The sequence below is a fragment of the Mesoplodon mirus genome (genome assembly GCF_964341445.2).
Source record: "Mesoplodon mirus genome assembly, chromosome: 7".
Classification (NCBI taxonomy): domain Eukaryota; kingdom Metazoa; phylum Chordata; class Mammalia; order Artiodactyla; family Ziphiidae; genus Mesoplodon; species Mesoplodon mirus.
Genome location: NC_138983.1, coordinates 133,569,069 through 133,590,667, shown reverse-complemented (window position 1 = coordinate 133,590,667; position 21,599 = coordinate 133,569,069). Strand labels below are relative to the sequence as shown.

The window sequence follows — 21,599 nt, the reverse complement described above, 5'->3', positions numbered from 1 at the left end:
GCCACAGGCTAGTACGTGTAGGGCTCAGCATGTGAACCCAAGCTGCCTGACTTTCGAGTTAGCCAAGGAAAGGGAAAGTGACAACTGGGGAAGAGTGACTTATTCCAGGGGTTGCAGGTGATACTTATCCATAAGAACAAATTAGAAGTGATGGAAAATGAAGCAGAAGGGATTGGCAAGAGCCAGGAAGTTCAGACTTTATCCAGATGGCAGTGGGGGACCAGATTTTAAACAGAGGACGGCTCGAAATTCAACAAATGGTGAGTGAATGAATGCCTGAGTGGACGGCTGAATATCAAAACTTTGCAAAGATCACTCTGGAACAGTGTGGAGGATGGAGCAGAAGGTGTTAGGTATTGTAACCCAAGTAAGAAATGATGAGGGCCTGAGACAGGAAGACTGTTGGGGATGGAAAGGGAGAGACAAATCTGAGAGATATTTCAAAGAATTAACCAGGATGGTTCGTAATGCCGGATGCAGGAGAGTGGAATTCAGAAAGACGTGCAGATTTCTAGCTTTGGTAATTGAATGGTGGTGCCATTCCCCCAGATAGGAGTTATGCCTATTTGGGATATATCAGCGTGCAGATGTTGGCTGAGTTCACAGGACAGCCATGTGCTTCTCCACGGAGAGTGCACAGAAGGACGTATGCAGGCCTGAGAATCCCTGGGGAAGACCACCAGTTACGGGTGGGAAGAAGACAGAAAGTAGCATCCAGAGAGGGTGGGAGAAAGCCAGAAGAGAATCCTAGAGGCCAATTTAGGATTCCTCTATTCCCCCACTTGGTCTTTTTTTTCCTTAGTACTTACTACCAACCAACATTGTATTATGTATTTACCCGTTTATTGTCTGTCTCTCCCACTGGAATATAAACTCCACCAAGGCAGGAGTTTTGCGTCCCCGCTGCTTTGAGCAGGGCCTGGCACATAGTAGATACTCAATATGGATTTTCTGAATACATGTCTAGTGAGCTGGGCCTGAGAAGCCAACCCTTAAAAGCAGGCACATCCCAGTCGTGTCTTTACAGACTGCGGTTCTGAACTTTGGCCATTAGGTGGCGCATCAAAGTGAGAGAGGAAGCTGGAGGCTGGGATCGTACGGGGCCCAGAACCTGACAACAGGGCAGAATGACAAAAGTGAGCAAAGCGTGGACCTGAACGGCAGAAATCATTCCTCCTCTCCCTTAGCAGACATCTCTCTCCAGCACAAACTGCAAGTCAGGCCCGTGCGTCATCGAGCCGTCGGAAATCAGGTTGGGGGATGGGAGTGCGGGGTCTGAATGCATAGGGATAAAGAGTCAGGACTGGGGCAGGAGGGTTGACGGCACGGGCTGTGAGGCACAGCCCCAGCTTCACGGGCGGCTCTGGGTGCTGCTCTGATGCTGGCAGAACATATCACAGGGGCACACATACCTGGGTCTCAATCCCAGCCCTACCCCTTACCTGCTGTGTTATCTAGCTAAGTAATATGCCCTCCCTGAGCCCCAGTTTCCTAGTCTATAAAATGGAGGTCCTAAGAGCACCCGTTACGAGGAAAACTGAGAATGAAACAAGAGGGCCCTTGGCCCAGTGCCGTCCACATAAACAAAACTAAATGTCATTCTTAAAAATTGGACCTGATAGGGCTTCCCTGGTGGCTCAGTGGTTGAGAGTCCGCCTGCCGATGCAAGGGACACGGGTTCGTGCCCCGGTCCGGCAAGATCCCACATGCCGCGCAGCGGCTGGGCCCGTGAGCCACGGCCGCTGAGCCTGCGCGTCCGGAGCCTGTGCTCCGCAACGGGAGAGGCCACAACAGTGAGAGGCCCACGTACCGCAAAAAAAAAAAAAAAAAAAAAATTGGCCTGATAATCAATATTTGTCTAGCCCTTTACAAAGCTCCCTCCTCATTCTTCATATCATAAAGGTAATCCTCAAAACAGCCTGCAGGTATCTTTATCGCCCCACTTCCCAGACAAGAGGGCAAACATTGTCAGATTATATATGTCACCCGCACGTCATACAGCTTGTAAAGGGATGGACTCAAGCCAGGTTCAGCTCAGCAAACATACGTGGGATAACCCTGGAGCGGCAGGTGCTCTTCCAGGTGACAAGGACCAGGACGGATGAGGTCGCAGTCTAGGGAAAGACAAACACACTCGGATCATTCCATAGAAGAAGTGAGATACTGAGACAGGAGGATGCCCAGGATGCTATGGGATCATAGACAAAAGCCACCTGGTCCAACTGGGAGATCCAGAAAGACCTCATGGACTGAGCAACCCCTTAGCTCTATCTGGAAGGCTGGGTAAGAATGATCCAGGAGAAGAAGGACCCCAGCATCCCAAGTTAAAGAACTGCCCAAGCAAAAGAACCTGTTATTTTTATTTTTTATTTTTTCGATGCGTGGGGTCTTCGTTGCTGCATGCGGGCTTTTTCTCTAGTAGTGGCGAGCAGGGGCTACTCCTCTCTGAGGTGTAAGGGCTTCTCATTGCAGTGGCTTCTCTTCTTGCAGAGCACAGGCTCTAGGCGCACGGGCTTCAGTAGTTGTGGCGCTCAGGCTCAGTAGTTGTGGCTCACAGGCTCTAGAGTGCGGGCTCAGTAGTTGTGGTGCACGGGCTTAGTTGCTCCATAGAACGTGGGGTCTTCCCACACCGGAGCTCGAACCCGTGTCCCCTGCATTGGCAGGCAGATTCTTAACCACTGCGCCACCAGGGAAGTCCCAAAGGAACCTGTAATGAAACACATTCATACAGGGGTCCACCTCTGAATCTACTGTCTAGTGAGCAGGACACTACCTCCAGGAAGTCATGGAGGGAAAGGCACCAACCAAGGCACAGAGGTCCCCACACATGTTCTCACTGTCCAGTGAGCCTTTTTTTCAAAGCACTTATCGGTCTGTAATCATCCTAGGAGCCCTCCAGAGCAGTGTTCCTCAGACTTTAATGTACATACCAGTTATCTGGGTCGTTTTTAAGCGCAGATCCAGATTCAGGAGCTCTTGAGGTGAAGCACAAGTGCCTGCGTTTCTAACAAGCTCCCAGGTGACGTGGAGGCTGCAGCTCCATCCCGGGCACACGCTTTGAGTAACAAAGTTCACCCTACCAGCTCAAGAGGGCAGGCTGGGTCTGGCTTTACTCAACCACTATGGGCTCAGATTGGGGCATGAAAGAGGCTGAAAGAAAGACATGCAAACATCAATTTCAGGAGGGAAGGAAGGAACGCTGGCCATGCACCCGGGACAGTGGGAGGAAGGAAGGTTCTGGAGTGTGGGAAGTGCTGGTTAGGATGAGCTCGGAGGCCCCTGGGGGTCCTCCCTCCCCTCCAGTCAGCTCCCCCACTCCCAGCACAAACTCAGTCCGCTCCCCACCCCCTCCTGACTCCCTGGGGCCTGGGGCTGAACACTGACCCCTAAAAGCAGAGAAAAGCACCATGGAAGGCACACCTCGTCTTCCCTCCAAGCCAGAAGCCCTCCAAGCTGGCACCCTGCTTGCAGCAGACCTCTCCCTAGCCTATGATCCAGACAAATCAGACGGGGGTCCCTCCTCAACCGAGGGGTCTGGTGCTACCAAGAAAACAAGCCGAGAACCCCACCACCCCAAGCCCTCCCGCCTGGGCTCCTCCTTTCCAGAAACGGCAGGAAGCAACCACTCCCCAGCGTCCCACCATAGGGAATTCCTGTCCCCGCGAGGGGTGGGAGGCACCTCCTCTTTGCCCGCCACCCCAATTCTACCCACCGCCGTACACAGCATAAAAACTGCTGACCTCGGAAGCAAACGCCCATGCCAGACCCCTCACCCTGGGGTCTTTCATTTATTCATTCAACAAAGATTTACCGAGCACCTACTGTGTGCCAGGCACTGATCTAGTGGCCAAGAGAGACAAGGTCTTTCTTTGCTGTCAGGGAGCCTCCTTTCTGTAAGGGGAGATACAAATGAACCCGGTGATAAAGAAGCAAGGGGGCTGGTGTGACAGAGAGACATGAGGGGCTGTTACACAGGGTGGCCAGGCCTCGCAGAGGACGTGGCATTTAAGCTGCACCATCACTGACAAGGAGAAGCCAGCAAGACAAAGACACAGAAAAGAACATTCCAGATGCAAAGGCCCTGGGGCGGGGCGTGGTGAGGTCTGAATGGCTGAGTGGAAGGAAGCCGGGTCCCAGAGGCAGGCCAGGACCAGGGGTGCAGGTGCTTATAGACAACAGAGAGGATTTCAAATTACGTTCCAGGGACAGTGCAGAGGCCCCAGAGAGCTTGGAGCAGAGTGGTGACCCAACCAGCCTGTGTCTGCACAGCCCGCTTGTGGAGAAGGCACTGCACATGAGTTGAACAGGACCCGGGCCTGCCCTCCAGAGAGCTTAGCGTCTACGAGGTGCTCCCGGTACTGATGGGGGCGGGGGGATGGCCCGCTGACCGCCCCACCTCTGCTCCTGGCAACATAAGCTCCGTGTCCGGGCTGCTGGCCTCTGCTGGCAGATGTGTCCCATCCCCCATCTCTGGGGACCAACCATCTGGGCTGACGGAGCATCTGGGGAGCCCTGGAAGCCCAGCAGGCTGGAGGGGGCCGCTTAGGTGACCAACTGGACTTTGGAGGAAACCCCATAGCGCTGCCCATGGCCTGGCACCAAGAGAATTTTCCCAGCCTGTTCGGGCAAGGTTGACCAACCCGGCAAACCAAGACCATGGAGTCAAATGAGCTGGGCACAGAGGCAGTGAGCAGTTCCAGAAAGAGGCGGAAGCCCTCTGAACCCAGCTCCACTCTGCTCTCTGTCCAGCCGAAGTCCTGCGGGAAGGACAGTCAGATGGTCACCCCTAGCATATGCTCTAGTGCAGGAGGCCTTCTGATCATAGGAGCACGTCTTAGAGATAGCTGTGGGGCTGGGGATTGGTCCCATACAACTTCTGGCCACAGAATCTCTTGTTGCTGGAAAATGGTATAAAGAACCCTAGTACATAAAACAGATGAAAGCTTCCCCGCCCTGGTGGAGCCAGGCTGCACTTCCCCATCCTCTCTCACCCTCGCTCCCTGTGACTCTGGGCAGCCACCGTGCTCTCTGGCCTCATACACCACCCCTGTGCCTCCCTGCCCGTCTCTCCACTGAAGCCCGCTTGCTCTGGGCAGCAGAGCTGGGAGAAAGTCCTCAGGGGCTCCCTCCCACACAGGGAGCGCGGGTCCTCCACACTGTACACCCACGCACGTGGCACTGTCTACACGGCTGATGGCCAGAGGCAGGCAGAGCAAGGAGGAAGGCCCCCAGCCGCCTGCCCAAAGCCCGGATGACAGGAGGGTAAATGGCAAAGAGCCAGGCACACCCCCACTGTCGAACCCTAATTCGCATGATGTGCCCCTTTCAAAAGTAGCGCCCCAGAGCCAGCCCCTGTCCCAGGGAAGGTGCGACCCCCGGGCTGCCTTCCAGCTCCTGGCACCCGCTCTTCCCCGGGCTCCATCAAGTCCTCCCAGGTCTCAGTCACCTAACAGCTAATGTACTTCTCCTGACCAACAACAAGCTCAACACCAAAACTGTCAACTATTTTTATCTCCGGATTAATCACAAAAGGCTAACGCTTCCACCTTCCCTGTGATTAAAAATTAGGAGACCAAACTCTATAGTGGTTCAGGATAATAACCAATCCTGGGAGGGGGATGGATGAATCATGCATCTCCAGGCTCGGGCTGCTCGAAACTTTCTCCCCTCCTGGCCCCCCAGCTCCGGGCCCGGGTCTGAATGGAGAGGTAATGAGTCACCCCCCTCCTGGCAGGACCACAGCTGCCAGGAGCGACTGTTGATTTCTATTCAGCCTGCGGGCCCCAAACCTCCCCCTCCTCCCCCTCCCACCCTCCCCCGCCCCAGCCCCCATCCACACCCTCCTACCCCATCTGGTGCGCACGGAGGCGAATGCCGATCCATAATGCATGGTTACGTGAACAACCAGTGTGATAAGCACTTGTTTGGGAAGATGTAATGAGGGCCCTTTGCGGGGGGGGGGGGGGGGTGCGCGCGCGCACGTGCGCCTAAGCATCACACAGCACAGTCCCGCTCCCCTCTCCCCTCCTCTACCCCGACATTCCAAACACAGCACTAGAGAAGTGGGAAGGAAGGGCCTGCCCCTCGCTGCATTTGCTTTTTGGAAAGGCCCCTTCTGTCTCCGAGCTGTGATCACAGACCGTTACACAGAGCAAAGGCCCAGAGACACTATGTTCTCAAACCTGGTCACACAGCAGAATCCCCTGCGAGTTTGTTTTTTGTTTGTTTTTTTTTTTTGGTACGCGGACCTCTCACTGTTGTGGCCTCTCCCGTTGCGGAGCACAGGCTCCGGACGCGCAGGCGCAGCGGCCATGGCTCACGGGCCCAGCCGCTCCGCGGCATGTGGGATGTTCCCGGACCGGGACACGAACTCGTGTCCCCTGCATCGGCAGGCGGACTCTCAACCACTGCACCACCAGGAAAGCCCATCTCTGCGAGCTTTAAAATGCCCTGATGCTCTGGTCTACCCCCTGAAATGGGGATTCAGCTGGTCAGAGTGTGGCCTGGCGATGGGACGTTCAAAACCTCCCCCAGAATATTGTAAACTACAGCGAGAACCCCCGTCTCGGGCCCAACAAATGTCAGTGCTGGGGGAACGTCCCAGATCCCCTGTTGTACTTTCACACTTTATATCTGAGGAAATAAAACTGGGCAAGGGACTGCCTTCCCGCTTCGGCCTCTGATTTAGAGCACTTCCACAATCTCGCCCCCTTGGCTCAGCACTTGGGGAGGCCACAGAGACAGGATGGCCAGGTGTTGATTCTGTTCCGGAAGCTTCGGATGGTTCTTTCCAGTCTCCCTGGCCCTCGGCAAACTCAGCCTGAGCACATCCATCGAACAGCTCACAGGCAGAAAGCCGCCACCACGGAGGGAGGGTGCAGGAGCCCAGCCCAGCTCCCCCTGCTGGAAGGGCCGGCCCAAAGCAAGGAGATAAAATCCCCTCCCCAGCACTGTAAAGCCCTCATTAGCCTCCCTGTGGCTCCCTGGCTGCACAGCACCAAGGAGGCCTCTGGCACTAATGAAGGGGTAAAGGGAGGGCAGGGTAGGGGGCTGTCTTTACTGTCCGGCCCACACCCACCATCTGCCTGCACCTAGGTCCCCCTAGGAGGCTGGGCAGGGTTGAAAGAGGCCGACTTCCTCCCTGGGCCAGGATCGCGGTGGAGTCCTGGGGCTGATGAGAGCAACTTGGAAGCCGGGAGGGTTTTTTTTCCCTTAGGAAATAGAAACTTGGGGGATGGCACTCGCTGGGGCTGTAGTTCTGAGCCAGGCGTCCTGGAGGCCAGAAAGGGCGGGGGCAGAGCCGCTAGCTGGAGGCATGTGCTTCAAGTACTTACCTGGCCTCAGGGTCTCCTGGAGTTTCCTGAGGAGCCTGGCAGGTGCAGGGGCAGGGATGGGCCCTGGGGAGCGCAGGGAAGCCAGCAGGTTGCTGGGGGTGCCCTTGGCGGGGTGGGGCTGGAAGGCAGAACTGCTGGGTCTGGACATGCCTCCACTGCCTGGAGAGGCTGCCTTCCTGCCCACGGGCCCAGAAGGTCACACAGGGCCTGGCTGGAAGGATGGACTTTCTCTGGCTACTGGGCAAAGAAGGCCCTTTGTGTGAGGACCCCAACGGTCACCTAATGACCCCTTCACCCATTCACTGAGCAAACACACAGCTCAGCCCTCCTGACCAGCCCCTCCTTGGGGAAGAAGGCCAGGGATTCCTCAGGTGGTCTCCAAGGAGCCCTGCCCCTTCTGGTTTGTCCAGGGAGGAGAGGCAGGGAAAGCAGAGGCCTGAGACCCTCGTGCATCCACAAGCACAAACCTCAGAAGAGGCTCTGTGACCTTAGGCCAGTCACTTAACTTCTCTGGGCCCCTTCTCCGAACAGTGGTCCTCCATCATCATAACTGCCCATCCCGCATCCCATGGTGTCATGGGGATCAAAGGTGTGATTGCACTGGAGTTAGCAAACGTGTATGGAGCTTCCACCAGGCACCGGGCCCTGTGCCGGGCGCTGTGGGAGGCATCACTCTTGGCGGGGACCACGCTGCTATGAAATGGGGTGGAAGGACCAGGCAAGAGAGATTCATTCTGACTCTGGGATGAGGGAGAATAAAGTGCTAAGGAGATGCCCGGCCCTTGGAAACACTGTCTCAGCCTTGAAAGGTTGCCTGTCACCTGTCACCTGTCCCCTGCAAGGGAAGCAGCCCGCCTGGCGCTCCAAGTGTCAGGGGACCTGCTTCCAGCCCTGGCTCTGCCGCTCACGCACTGTGTGGCCTTGAGCAAGTCACTCAGTCTTGCTGAGCCTCGGTTTCCAGATCTGTGTAACTGGGATAATAATGTTTACCTCGCAAGATGGTTGTGAGGATTAAAGCAGACGACAGATGTGACACTGCTTTGTTTTAAAAGAGGGAGAGAGAAGTTAAAAAGAATGATCTGGACTTCCCTGGTGGCGCAGTGGTTGAGAGTCCGCCTGCCGATGCAGGGGATGCAGGTTCGTGCCCCGGTCTGGGAAGATCCCACATGCCGCGGAGCGGCTGGGCCCGTGAGCCATGGCCGCTGAGCCTGCGCGTCCGGAGCCTGTGCTCCGCCACGGGAGAGGCCACAACAGTGAGAGGCCCGTGTGCCGCAAAAAAAAAAAAAAAAAAAAAAAAGCATGATCTGATCCAGGCAGCCGTGCCGTGCTTCCCGATCTGCAAATCACAGCTAATGACGCCTGCCCTGTCCCCTCACGGGCTGCCGCGCGCCTGCGTGCGCACGCGCGCAGGATGAAATGATGACGTGAGAGTCCCCTGCAAATAAACACGAGACGCCTGTGTCAGGATCACTGCTGTCGATGCTCTTATTGTTACCCTACAAGGGGATTATACATCGTATTAAAGAGTGATAATTACTGTTGGTCATCGGCTCCGTAAAGTCCACCCAGCCCTGCCCGAGGGGAGGGGCGCCCTCAGCCTGACCTCTCCCCTCCTCTCCCCGCAGTGCCACCTGACGACCCCGTCATCCTGGGGGGGCCTGTCATCAGCCTGCGGGCCGGGGACCCCCTCAACCTCACCTGCCATGCAGACAACGCCAAGCCTGCAGCCTCCATCATCTGGCTGAGGAAGGGAGAGGTGATCAATGGAGCCACCTACTCCAAGGTGAGGCGGGTGGAAGGAGGGGAGGGGCTGCAGGGGGGGCCGGCTCTCCCCACCTCTCTGCAGCTCTTGCTCTGCCTGTATGATTTTCTGTCGCCTTTTGTCCCTGGCTCGTTGTCTCTCTTTTTTCTCGCGCACACTGTCACTTTTTCTCTCTTTTTCTCTCTCGTGCTCTGGCTCTATTTATCTGACCTTTTCTGTCTCTCCTCCGCTTTCTCTCTTTCCTGGGGTAATCGCTGAGCTTGGTCACCCTAAGAATAGAGTACGGTCAGAGGAGAGGACTCAGGGACAGAGGTGGCCAGGGCTGAGGGTTGCCAGATAAAATACAGGATGGCCAGTTAAACGTGAATCTCAGGTAAACAACAAGTAACTTTGCAGTGTTAAGTATGTCCCAAATATTACATGGGCCATACTATGGGCCATATTTATACTAAAGATTATTCACTGTTCATCTGAAATTCAAATGTAACTGATATCTGTATTTTTATTAGTCAATCTGCCCACCTTCCCAGAGCTGCAAGGTGAGGCTCTTTAGGTTCTTTCCTGTCCTAGGTGCCTGGCTTGGGGTGGGGGAGGGGTGCTGAATCCAGCCCATAATCCCTTACCAAGCCCTGCATCTGCTGTACCTATCAGCTGAGGTGCTTTTCTCTAAGTCACACAAGGTGCCATGAGCTGGAAGGGCCCTGAACCGGCCCCTGTATTTGTCATGTTTTTATTTTCTATATTTCATGATGCTTTGACATCTTGTAGTTGAGGAGGGACGGTCCCTCCTAGGGCTAGCTAACCCCTAGAGAGCAAACAGCTGGGAACAGGCCTCTAATGTGCAAACCAAACCACCCTGGGTCCACAGCCTCACCCCCTCCTCTATCAGGCTCCTGCGGTCCCAGGCGCTCTCCCCCTACCCTAAGTCACTGCAGAGCTGGATACCAGGTAACCAGAGACCACCCCTATAGCCTAGAGCCGGTGGAAATTATTCTAACCCTCCAACCCTGGACCTGTTCAGCTGCTTACCCTGCCTCGTCCATTCTTTCCCACAAAAACCACAGTAAAGGCTCGCACCCGTGCTTTCCCCTCGCTCCCTCTGCCTCCTGACCGACCAGGTGCATCCCGGCGGGGCCAGTGCTGTACATGGAGTCGTGTGCTCCCTCCTCTAGGGACTAACAAACTACCTTTTCTTTTTTCCTTTTTTGGCCGTGCCGTATGGCTTATGGGATCTTAGGTCCCCAACCAGGGACTGAACCCACAACCTCAGCAGTGAAAGCCCAGAGTCCTAACCACTGGACCGCCAGGGAATTCCCCAAACTACCTTTTCAATGGCCACCTTCTCCTGATCTGTCGGCCTCACCAACCCTGAATAAAAACAAAATCCTGGGCACATTTTAAAACAGCTCCCACCAAACTCCACTCCGGGAGGCTGTGAGTAGAGTCCCAGGCGGCGTTGACATACCACGGAGCCGTTAAAGATGAACAGGACCTTGGGGAGGGCTGGTCCGACTCCCTGATCTACAGACGAGGGAAGTGACGGCCCTTCTCACCCGATGACTGTCCTCACAACGGCGGGCCTACTCCTCCTCTCCGTGCAGCCTCAGATACATGGGCAGCTGCTCAGAGACTGGATCAGGCTCTGAGGCGGGAGGCCCAGGCCTCCAGAACTGTGGCTCTCCCTTCCCCTTGGCCCTCCTTGGCCTCAGAGAGCAGGAGGGGCACGGCCTGCTGCCCACACCCAGTGCACCAACTTCCTGGGCCCGGAAAGATGAGCACGGCCTCCGCCATCCACGGAGGATACGAGATAGGGACGTCCCTCCTCTGAGGGAGTGTCCTTCCTGTCCAAAGCTGAAAACCCAGCCAAGGAGTCAGCTCCAAGCCTGCAGATCAAGGCCTGGGCCCCTGGCCCCCATCCAGAGCTGGTGCCAGACCCAGGACAAATGGCTTCCCTCGGGCACGAGTCCATCCAGGGGGAAGCAGCTTTACTGTGAGAGAAATCTCGCACTCACATCCGGAGCTGGAGCCACCCTGTTGTGTTAAGAAATACAAAAATATGACACAGGGATGGATCATCCGGATGAGGGTGAAGAAGGAAAGGGGTGTTCCTTCAGTCTGGGCATCTGTCCCGTCCCTCACTGAAGCTGGACCAGCCTGGCCCCTGCCAAGATTTCTGCCCTCAGAGGACATGCCCCCATCTGGGGAAGAGAAAGGTCCGGGTCACCCTGCTGGACCTTGCCCCCAGCACGTTGGCCTCGTCCATGAGGGGAAGGTCCCTCTGAGAGCCCAGCCCCGTGCCCCTGCAGACCAGAGCAGGGAGGCCACGCTCCACCCTCTTCCCCACCCGACCCTGTCACCCTCCCGCCGGCCCATGACAGGAACATGGTACCACCAGCCAGGGCCCTGGGATCCATCTCTACTGTGTAATTTCAGGAAAGTCACTCCCTGAGCCTCAGGCTCCTGTGTGTAAAACAAAGGGGCTGGATCAGACACCCTGTATTAGTCTGTTTGGGCTGCCATAATAAAATACTACAGACCAGTGGCTTAAATAGCAGACATGCATTTCTCACGGTTCTGGAGGCTGGAAGTCCAAGATCAAGGTGCCAGTGAGATTGCTTTCTGGTGAGACCTCTCTTCCGGGCTTCCTATAGACAGCGGTCTTCTCACTGTGTCCTCACATGGCCTTTCCTCTGTGTGTTCAGAGACAGAGAGAGAGAGAGATCTCTGGGGTCTCTACCTCTTCTCATAAGGACTCCAGTCCTATTGGATTAGGGTCCCACCCTTATGACCTCATTTAACCTTAACTACCTCTTTAAAGGCCCTATGTCCAAATATGTGCCATTGGCGGTCAGAACTTCACCATATGAATTCAGGGGGGGGGGACACAATTTATATATAGCAGGGACCTATCAGCTCTGACAAGCTGTAAACCTGTGACTTGGGGCACACGAGAGGGCTGGATCCTCCAGCCGTACTCATATGGAGTCCACTCTGGGGGCTGTCAGAGCCCAGCCCTCTGCTGCCCCCTCTTTCCCCAGGACTGCAAGTGCCATTGACCTAGGAACTTCTGATATCCCAAAGGCAGAGCAGCCCCAGACAGGCTATGCAAGAGAAGGGGCCGGGGGCATGAGCAGCTGAGAGAGAGACAGAGACAGACAGGGAGAGAGGTTGAGAGGACACACAAGTACACAAAGTCAAGGAGGGTCCACCGTCTACAGAAAAACATCCCACAGGGAGGCCCTAAAAGCCCTCATAGCTGAAGCCTCAGTATTTATCACATGGTGGGTGCTCGTGGACCCAGGGGGCTGGGAAGCCTGAATCCAGGCACTGCCTCCTTCTCGCTCTGTGACCACGGGCAAGCTCCCTAACCTTGCTGTGCCTGAGAGCCCCCACCTCTACAATGGGAGCAATGGCACCTGCCTCAAAGGATGGTCGTGAGGCTTGAATGAGCAGAGTGCCTGGCAGAGGGAAGCAAGGCTGTTAGGATCACTGCCTTCCCTCACTTGATCCGCAAGGTCCCCATGGTGCACCCTGCCATCCACATTTCCTGGGTGACAGTGTCAGTGTCACAGTAGAGCAGGCCCCATGATCGTCCCAACTTGGTTCAAACCTGAGCCCCATCACATATTATGGTAACTTCAGCTCTCCGCCTCATCTTCCCCATCTGCAAAACGGGAGGATGAAAACTGCGGACCCCTGTTAGGATTGCTTTGAGACGTAGAAAGAATAATGCATTGAAAGCACTGGGTAAAGTGCCTGGCGTAGAGTCAGGGCTTTGTAAACGTTCGCTGGTATTACTGGGTCCTTCCTCGCAGAGCCCCGTCTCGCTCACCCTGTTCTGCCTCCCCAGAGGTCACACAGCAGCCCAGGTTCCGTGGGGTGTTCGTTTTGCTCCTCCACCGTGCGGCCAGCCGGGGAAGGATGGGCTGGTGGGACTGAGGATGGCATCACAGAGGATGGCTAGGTCCCTCGCCCTGGGAGCATCCTCGGGAAGAGGATGCACCGGCACAGGCTGTGGTGCCTCTCCCTGAACCCACGGCCGCCGGAGCCCACGTGGCCCGGGTGCTTGGGTGAGGGCCCACAGCTCCCAGCAGGTGTCTGGCTGCAGAAGCAGGGGAGTGGATGGCAGGGCCTCTCTCCAAGTCCTCTCTTCCTGGACACCCAGCCTCAGGCCGTCTTCTCTCGGCCTGGCACCAGAACGGAGGCCACCTGGCATTCATCTGGAAGGCAGACCAGGGGAGGCAGGATAGGTTGTGGAAGAGGAAAGGAGACAGTCTGGGCTGAGGCCAGAGAGAAATCTTCCCTGGGAGCCAGATCCCTGCTCCATCTGCTACTACCCCAGCAGCTGCCACATTGGGGGATGAGGCCTTGACCCTGATGCGCAGAACAGGGGGAGGGTCGCTTGGTCTTAGGATGTACAGTCGTGTACATCTCTACCTTGAAGCCCCTTACCCTCCAGCGCTACCCCTCTGCTTCCTCCAGCTTCAGACTGCTGCCCGCCCAAGGGGCCACCCACCCACCCCCAGGACCAATGAGCCTCATTAGGTTCCACGCCGGGCCCTCACTGGGGCCCAGCTCTGCAATCTCTCCCCACCAGTCACCCCAGTACCCCCCGTCTCATCTGTCCAACTTAGGGGCCAAGAGTCTCTACTTGGTGTGCAGCTGCACTCATCCTGGCCGTCTTTGTGAAGAGCATCCTTCCTGGCCCCAGGGAACAAAACTGGGGGTTGGTCCCTGAAGACACAGGGTCTGGGGCAAAAAGCACCGTGCAAATCTCCACCTTCCCTGACAGCCCTCATTCAAACCACATAACAGGCACCAGTGGAGTCCCCAGGCAGCTATAAGAAGGGGAGGCAGAGAGATGATGGAAAAAACTTGAGGGACATGGCAGGTGGGCGAGGTGGGTGAGGAGGGAGAAGAGAGGAGGCCTTGTTGCCAGGCAATCAGTCCGGCTCAAGCCCTTTCCAGGCTGTTTGCATATCAATGAACACCCTATATTTAGCACCAGGTTTGGGCCACCCACCCACTACATTCCCTCCAAACCTCCATTCTCCCTCAACTGTGGTCACCAGGCCTCCAAGCTCTTGGGGTTCAGTCTGGCTCTCCACTGCCCAGCTGAGGCTCCAGGGGCTTTGGAAAGAGCAGAGTGGTGGCAGCTGCCCGCACTGGACGACCTCACACAGGGTGCAGTCTGCCCCTGGCCAGCCCAGCTCCCCCATTACCGCTGCCAACTGAATGCCAAGTGCCTGCCCTCAGGGGTGGGACAGGGGGGCTGGATGCACAGACAGGAAGCAGCACAGCACAGGCAGGGTCCAGAGATGAGCCCTAAGCCTCCCACAGACACTGGGACAGTCAGGAAGGCTCTTTGGAAGCAGTTGGTGGACCAGAGGCCGGTGGACACGCACACAGGCCCTGGCATGTTCACCCCTGTGCAGCTGAGGTATATAGGCCCTGCTCCTGGTCCATATCTGCACACACAGGTGGCACCCGCAGGAGAGGCCATCAGGGTCACACTAGTGCCCACCGAGCTGGAGGGAACGCCGCCCCAGGCCTTGGAGGTGGTGGCCCCAGAAACAGTGATTTACCACTAATAACCCACTTACCCTCCTGAAGCTGAGTGCGTGCTTATGAAGGTTTCTCAAGCAGAAGGTGGTGGCCTGGAGGTGTGTCTCCAGAGCCAAGTTCAGGGGAGGGAAGGGGCAGGGAGGACGGGGAAGTGACAAGAATCAGCAAACGAGAGAGTGTCCACCTGGCCTGGACCTGGAGGCCACAAAGTCCCAGGGTTTCATTTGCATGTGAGAATAGTGGAGGTTTATAAGAGAGGAATGATGGAAAAGAAAAGAGAAAGAGAGGAGAGGTGAGGAGACGCGGAAGGAGCGAACGGAGGAAGGAAGAAAACCAGGGTGAGAAGACCAAGACCCCCTCTTCGCCCTGCGCCCGGCTCCCTCCCCAGGAACGCGCTGTGGCCTGGTCTTCACACCCCCGAGCTGCGGGCCTCCCCCGGGGAGCGGGCGCTGAGCTCTCTCCCCCGGTTTAATGAACACATCTCCCCTTCTCTAATTAGGTGGAACAAACAACTTGAACCAGAATTTTTATTTCCCAGAAAAGCACACGCCCGGACACAGTAAATATGTCATTAATCATCATTCTGGGCCAGGAGCGCCCTGGGTGCGGGGAGCGGGCAGCAGTCAGGGGCCTCATTAGGAGCTCGGCCCCCGGCTCCCCTCCCGCCGGCCCTGCACCCCTCAAGCAGATCAACCTGAGGGGTCCTGGCAGAGTAAAAAATTTATGTAAATGCCCCTTGTTAGCACCACGGAAAAGTAAAGAAAAAGAGAGGGGGAGGAACACTACGATCTCCCTCCCTCCTCAACCCCAGCCCCGAGGTCTGCTTTTCATCCGGGAAATTGTTCTGATTATCGCTTGGCTATTTATAGACGCGGGTGGTCAGCAGAGCCGGAGCCCGCAGGTTACGATGGTGCGGCCGCAGCTCCCTGCTCCGGCTGGGCGGGGCTACACCGCCCGCGAGCCGAGCCCTACCGCCGCGGCCGGCCTCCAGGTTAGGGCCCTGGCCCTGAGGCTGAGCTCAAGGCCCTCACCCCACCGGCTCCTGGGACTGACCGTATCACCCTCCCCCAGCCCCTCTCCGAGATCCCTCTGCCCAGGGCTGAGACCAGCACCCCACGTCCCAGGAGAGAATATGGACGGAAGCTGGCCTGCGCCCAGGCCGTTCTAGAGCAGAGGAGAGACAGGCCAGGACTACTGCCCTGCTCTGCGGATCTCTCCGGCATCTGAGTCTGGCTTTGTCTACAGCAGGACGCGCTGTTCTGGACCGAAGCTCGCGTCCTGTTCTCCTAGTGTTGGAGGTTACTGATCTGAGGACCTAGAGGCAGGGTCCAGCCGCCTGCATGTCACTGCTAAACTCTCGGAAGCTACTTAATCATCTAACTGTTCCCACCTTTAAGTGGGGATCACACCACCCGGCTTCCGGGTCCTCAGGAAGCTGCGGTGGGAGGGTCACGGGCTCAGGGCTCACCATTCTCAAGTGCAAATCCCAGCCCTGCCCAGCAAGTTCCTGACTCACTTTGAACTCAGTTTTCTCTTCCATTATTTAGGAGACAAGGCTCCCTTCCTTCCAGGGTCCTGTGAGGATTAGAGAGGATGTCGTGGTTATTTTCAGGGAGGTTTTGAGGAAGTAGAGTCTGTCCATCTATTCCTTGGCTCCAATCATGGCAAAGTAAGACTGCATCCGGCACCCCCTGCTTCAGGATCACGTTCCTTCCTGGGGTGTACTGGGCAAGTCCAGTCTCCCCACCTCGTCCCCTGAAGTGACCCTCCTGCACACTGCACCTCCCCTGTATGCACCCACCTTCGTGGGCCACCAGGAAGCTCAGGGTACAGGGCAGTAAACGGATGGGGAAGTAGCTGGAAGGGGGCTCAGAGGAGGGAGCGGGTAGCGGCAATGATGGGGAACAGCAGCTGTGAGGAATGACCTCACGGTCACGGGGAAGACAGGAGACCTTTAGGCTTGCGTTAGTTTCTAGGGCCGCTGTAACCAAGGACCACAACTTGGTTCTTCAAACAACCAAAATGTGTTGTCTCACATTTGTAGAGGCGAAAAATCAAGGTGTGGGCAGGGCTGTGCTTCCTCCAAAGGCCCCCAGAGGGAGAATCTTCTTGCCTCTTCCAGTTCCTGGGGGCTCCTGGCTTTCCTTGGCTTGTGGCAACATCATTCCAATCTCTGCCTCCTTCTTCCCGTGGCCCCCTTCCTTGTTTCTCCCTGTGTCTTCTCCTCTTCTTACAAGGATACCAGTCACTCGATTTAGGGCCCACTCTACATCCAGGATGATCGTGTCTCAAGATCCTTAACGAATTACTAGTTACTTAACTAAGTTGTTAAGGCCCTATTTCCAAATAAGGTGACAGCCTGAGGTTCTGGGTGAACATGAACTGGGGAGATACTATTCAACCCACTCCAGGACCCTTTTACTTATATCATCACCAACTTGAAGTGAGTTTGATCAAGCTCCATAGCCTCTCTTGATCACACCTGTTTTCTCACCTGTCAAATGAAAGACGATGGCATCTGTCCCGCCTGTGGCTTGGTCCAAGCTCTAATGAGGTCAGGAAGTGAAACGACTGAAAAGTTGAAAGGGTTTGTACAGGTCAAGTAATGAAATGGTCAGTGTGCATTGATTCTGCCTACATCCCTCCCAGCCCCGCCCTTACCCCCACCCCCCAAACTACACCTCCTTCTACAGCCTGCGTCATCCCCAGGGGCCACAGCACCTGCACGTAGCCCCCATCTCAGAGCTTCCTGCAGACCCAGAGACACCGCCAGACCAGAGGCAGAATAGTTACAAGTTCAGTTCTACATAGAACCTGGTTTCCGTCAGGCCCGGCCTGGTTTCTTTTATGCGTCAGGGTGGGCGAGTCCAGGCGCATTTTCACACAGGGTGGAAAACGTTCCAGTTCCTTTTTCCAGCCAAAGCCCAGCGCTCATCTGGGCCAGGGAGCCAAGGGTAACCCCTGGCTCTGCATGGAGACGGGCTCCCCTGGGTGTGTTGAGCTGACCCACCTCCATCCACAGGGCTCCCTCCTCCTCTCCAAGACTGGCACGTGTCCTCCCCGACCCACCCAGGCCGTCCCAGCTGAGTGACAAGTGACAAGGGCCTTCTCTCCCCGCTGCAGACCCTGCTTCGCGACGGCAAGCGTGAGAGCATCGTGAGTACCCTCTTCATCTCCCCCGGCGATGTGGAGAACGGGCAGAGCATCGTGTGCCGAGCCACCAACAAAGCCATCCCCGGAGGGAAGGAGACCTCGGTCACCATCGACATCCAGCGTGAGTACTGACCCAGCCCAGGGTAGGGACTACCCGGCACCCCCTGCCCGGAGCACGGGTGGGAGGATGTAGCCAGGCCAGAGTCACACCCCTGCAGGAGGGCTGGAGACAGGACCTGGGTCAGTCAACACCGGGGACTAGCGGATTTGTATGGGCACCCAAAGGACCATCTTGTCCTTCTTACTGTCAGAGATGAGGGTGACAATCTTCTTAAAAACATCACTGGGGACTTTGCTGGCAGTCCAGTGATTAAGACTCTGTGCTTCCACTGCAGGGGGCGCTGGATCGACCCCTGGTCAGGAAACTAAGATTCCGCCTGCCACGCAGTGTGGCCAAAAAACAAAGAAACAAACAAAAGAAAATAGCACCGATGAGGGTCCTTTACAAACGACAAGTTGAAGCCCCATTTCCATACCTGTATAAAGTAGAACTTCCACACCGACAAATAGGGTGGTCAGCTATGGCAGTGCCAGCCCAGCCAGGCGGCCTCACCCCCTCCCTTGGAGGGGAAGCCAGAGCAGAGGTGCTGGGAGCAGAAGGGGCACCCAGGGCTCCAGAGTGGAGGCACGGCACCACGCCCTGTCCTGGAAGGGTCGGTCAGGGAGAGAAAAGGAAGAGGAAGAGGAATCATCACTCAGCCAGCTTGTACTTTGCCCGTATTATCTCATGTAATCTTTTTATTTATTTATTTATTTTGGCTGCGTTGGGTCTTCGTTGCCACGCACCAGCTTTCTCTAGTTGCAGCGAGCGGGGGCTACTCTTCGTTGTGGTGCGCGGGCTTCTCACTGCGGTGACTTCGCTTGTTGCGGAGCACGGGCTCTAGGTGCGCAGGCTTCAGTAGTTGTGGCTTGTGGGCTCAGTAGTTGTGGCTCACAGGCTCTAGAGCGCAGGCTCAGTAGTTGTGCCGCATGAGCTTGGTTGCTCCGCAGCATGTGGGATCTTCCCGGACCAGGGTATGACTGCGGTCCCTATCTGGGAAACCGAGGGCCCCCAGGCCGCACGGGTCTCTGAGGTGGGCAGCCAGCTCTCCAGAGCCCACGCTGGGAACTCTTCCTGTTGATGTCCACACCGGGAGCCCTCAGCCAGGGTCAGTTATTACGACGAACATGAACAGTGACACTTAAAAGCTCCTCCCGCATTGCATTCCCAAAGTCCCTAAAGGAGACTCCTGAAGGTCTAAAATCTCTCTAGGGCTTCCCTGGTGGCGCAGTGGTTGGGAGTCCGCCTGCCGATGCGGGGGACGCAGGTTCATGCCCCAGTCCAGGAAGATCCCACGTGCCGCGGAGCGGCTGGGCCCATGAGCCATGGCCGCTGAGCCTGCGTGTCTGGAGCCTGTGGTCCGCGTCGGGAGGGGCCACAGTGATGAGAGGCCCGCGTACCGCAAAAAAAATTTAAAAATAAATAAATAAATAAATAAAATCTCTCTAATGTACCCATCGGCCTCTGCGAACAAAGGTGAGCTCAACACGGGCCCAGCAGCTTTATACTGGACTGACTTAGGTTGGAAGTGTCAGCCCCCAGAAGTCGACTTTTCTTCTCTGAAACCCCCCTCCCTGCCACAGAGCATGAGGCCACCATGAGCTGGTGGCTTTGGTTGGAGTCTCTGAAGGCCAAGGCCAGAGCTGCAGGTTGACATTTGTTTCTTCCTTGTCATTTTACTCATTTTAATTCAAATCCACCTAGAAACACCTCCCAACAGCCCTGGCTCATCTAAGTGTCTGGATTCTGTGCTCCACGTGGCTCTCCAGGGATCTGGGGTCTGCAGGGGCCATGTCCTAGGGCTTCCAGAGCCCGTCTTGGGAGCCAGAGAGCAGACTTCCCCCAGTGTCTGGAATCCTGGCGGGTGACGTTTAGGTTCCAGAGGGCAGAAGAAACTGTTGAAACCCTCAAATGGGCTTGCTCTGGACACCTAGACACAACAGCTGAGGCCTTGGAGAAGGTTTTGTATTTGCCATTTTCACCAGCTGTTAACACCCCCTCCACCCCCACCTGCACCAAACAGAGGGCTCTGGCCAGGTCTAGGACCAGGGCGATGGGAGGGAGGCCCTCGCTCTGAGGGTCATGTAAGTTCAGGGTCACCCTGAGAGGGGTGCCTCCCTCCCCAACCCCAGTCCAGGCCCTGGCTCTCCACACCCGCCTGCTTCTTCCGTGCAGCAGGCATGGCATCGAGCAGCAGGCCCAGCTATGGAGAGGAAGCAAGATGCTGGAGGATGGAGTGGTCCACACCCAGAGAGGCTCCACCACCCACGAGCTACACGGGCCTAAGCTTGGCCCCTCACCGCAGAGGTGCCAGTTCCTTGTCTGATTTGATTGAATGACATCCGAGTTCTCTTTTTGCCCTGAGATTGACCAGGAATCAGAGCTCTCTCCGGATACAAGCCAAATCTGGGAGGAATGAGGGTGGGAGACACAGACGTCCAAGCCTCCGATAACAGGCTGCCAGTCGTGGTCACTGTGCAGCGCCTCCCTCCTTCGCCCAGCAACCCCCCAGCTGGTCAGGAGACCTATGCCAGCCACGGAACCCTCACAAAAGAACCACCTGGGTGGCTCCTGGGCCCTGGCAGGAGAGACCCAGGGCAAGTGGTGTGCCTGCTCCCTCCAGTCCACCATCCATCACACAGCAGAACCTCTTCTGGAGGTTCAACAGGAAGTCATCATCATGACAACAGCCCACCAACTACTAAAACACATTCCTCTAAACACGCTCTAACAAGATGATCGGTTTACCAGGGCACTCAGACGACAGTCTGCACAGGAGGAGGACGCTGGCCTTGCCAGGTGTCTGGGCTTTGCTGGCTTTCTTTTCAGGGACAACTCAGCCACCTGACCAGGGAGGCATCGGGAGTGAGGTCGGGCTGAGGTTGAGAACCCAGGTGCCCGGTTTCCTAGGTGGGCCCCATCCAAGGCAGTCTAGCGTCGTGGTTAAACCCATAGCATCCTTCCTGGTTTGAATTCTGGCTCTGCCACTTACTGAGTGAGGCCGACCTGGTTATTTAACCTCCCTGTGCCTCTGTTTCCTCATCTGTGTGTGGAAGTAGCAGCGCTCGGCTCACACGCTGGCTGCGAGGATTAGATCATTCAAGTGGCGACCCTAGCACAGCGCCCGGCACCTGTCTGCTGCTGTTACCGTGCCCAGTCATGGGGGTGCAGCTGCCCCTCCCCGGTGCCCCCAGCCCCAACAGGGGGAGGTCTGCATCCATTTGCCCCCTCTCCTGAAGGTGTCTGCGTGCACCTGCCGAGCAAAAGAGCACGCTCTCGCCACGCCCTCCCTCCTGCTCTCCCCTGCCCCCGTTTATCCCTTTGTTCATTCAGTAAGCATCCAGCTGTTCACTGTGGACACCACGGGCTGGATCAGAGCCTCCTTTACAAACCTGCTCATTTTCTCAGTCAACCAAGAAGCATCCAAACTCAGCAAAAACACATTTGTTGTTTGTTTCCCTTGGTCTTTAGATGTTACCCAACGGAAGACAAAGCCCCCAGATTGAGTAATGGGAGAGAAAGCTTAACACCCCCAAAGTCTTGCTACATCTGGACTCTACATCCAGCTGCCAAGTTTCAAATGGATGTGCTATAAAATCACTGAATCATGGAGTTTCTCTCTTTTCTCACCCCCTCCTCGATGTACTACTTCCCCTGAACACACACACACACACACACACACACA

The 21,599-nt window shown here is 56.2% G+C and overlaps 1 protein-coding gene across 3 annotated transcripts in view; it reads left to right on the top strand.

Annotated features, from left to right (window-relative positions):
- The window catches only part of KIRREL3 (kirre like nephrin family adhesion molecule 3), a 543,536-nt gene that overhangs the window by 492,455 nt on the left and 29,482 nt on the right, over positions 1–21,599 (top strand). For all 3 annotated transcript variants that reach the window (XM_082627471.1, XM_082627472.1, XM_082627470.1), the window contains 2 exons: positions 8,960–9,117; positions 17,785–17,935. In XM_082627471.1, coding sequence (XP_082483597.1) covers positions 8,960–9,117; positions 17,785–17,935 — 309 coding nt within the window. The remainder of the gene's footprint in view (positions 1–8,959; positions 9,118–17,784; positions 17,936–21,599) is intronic.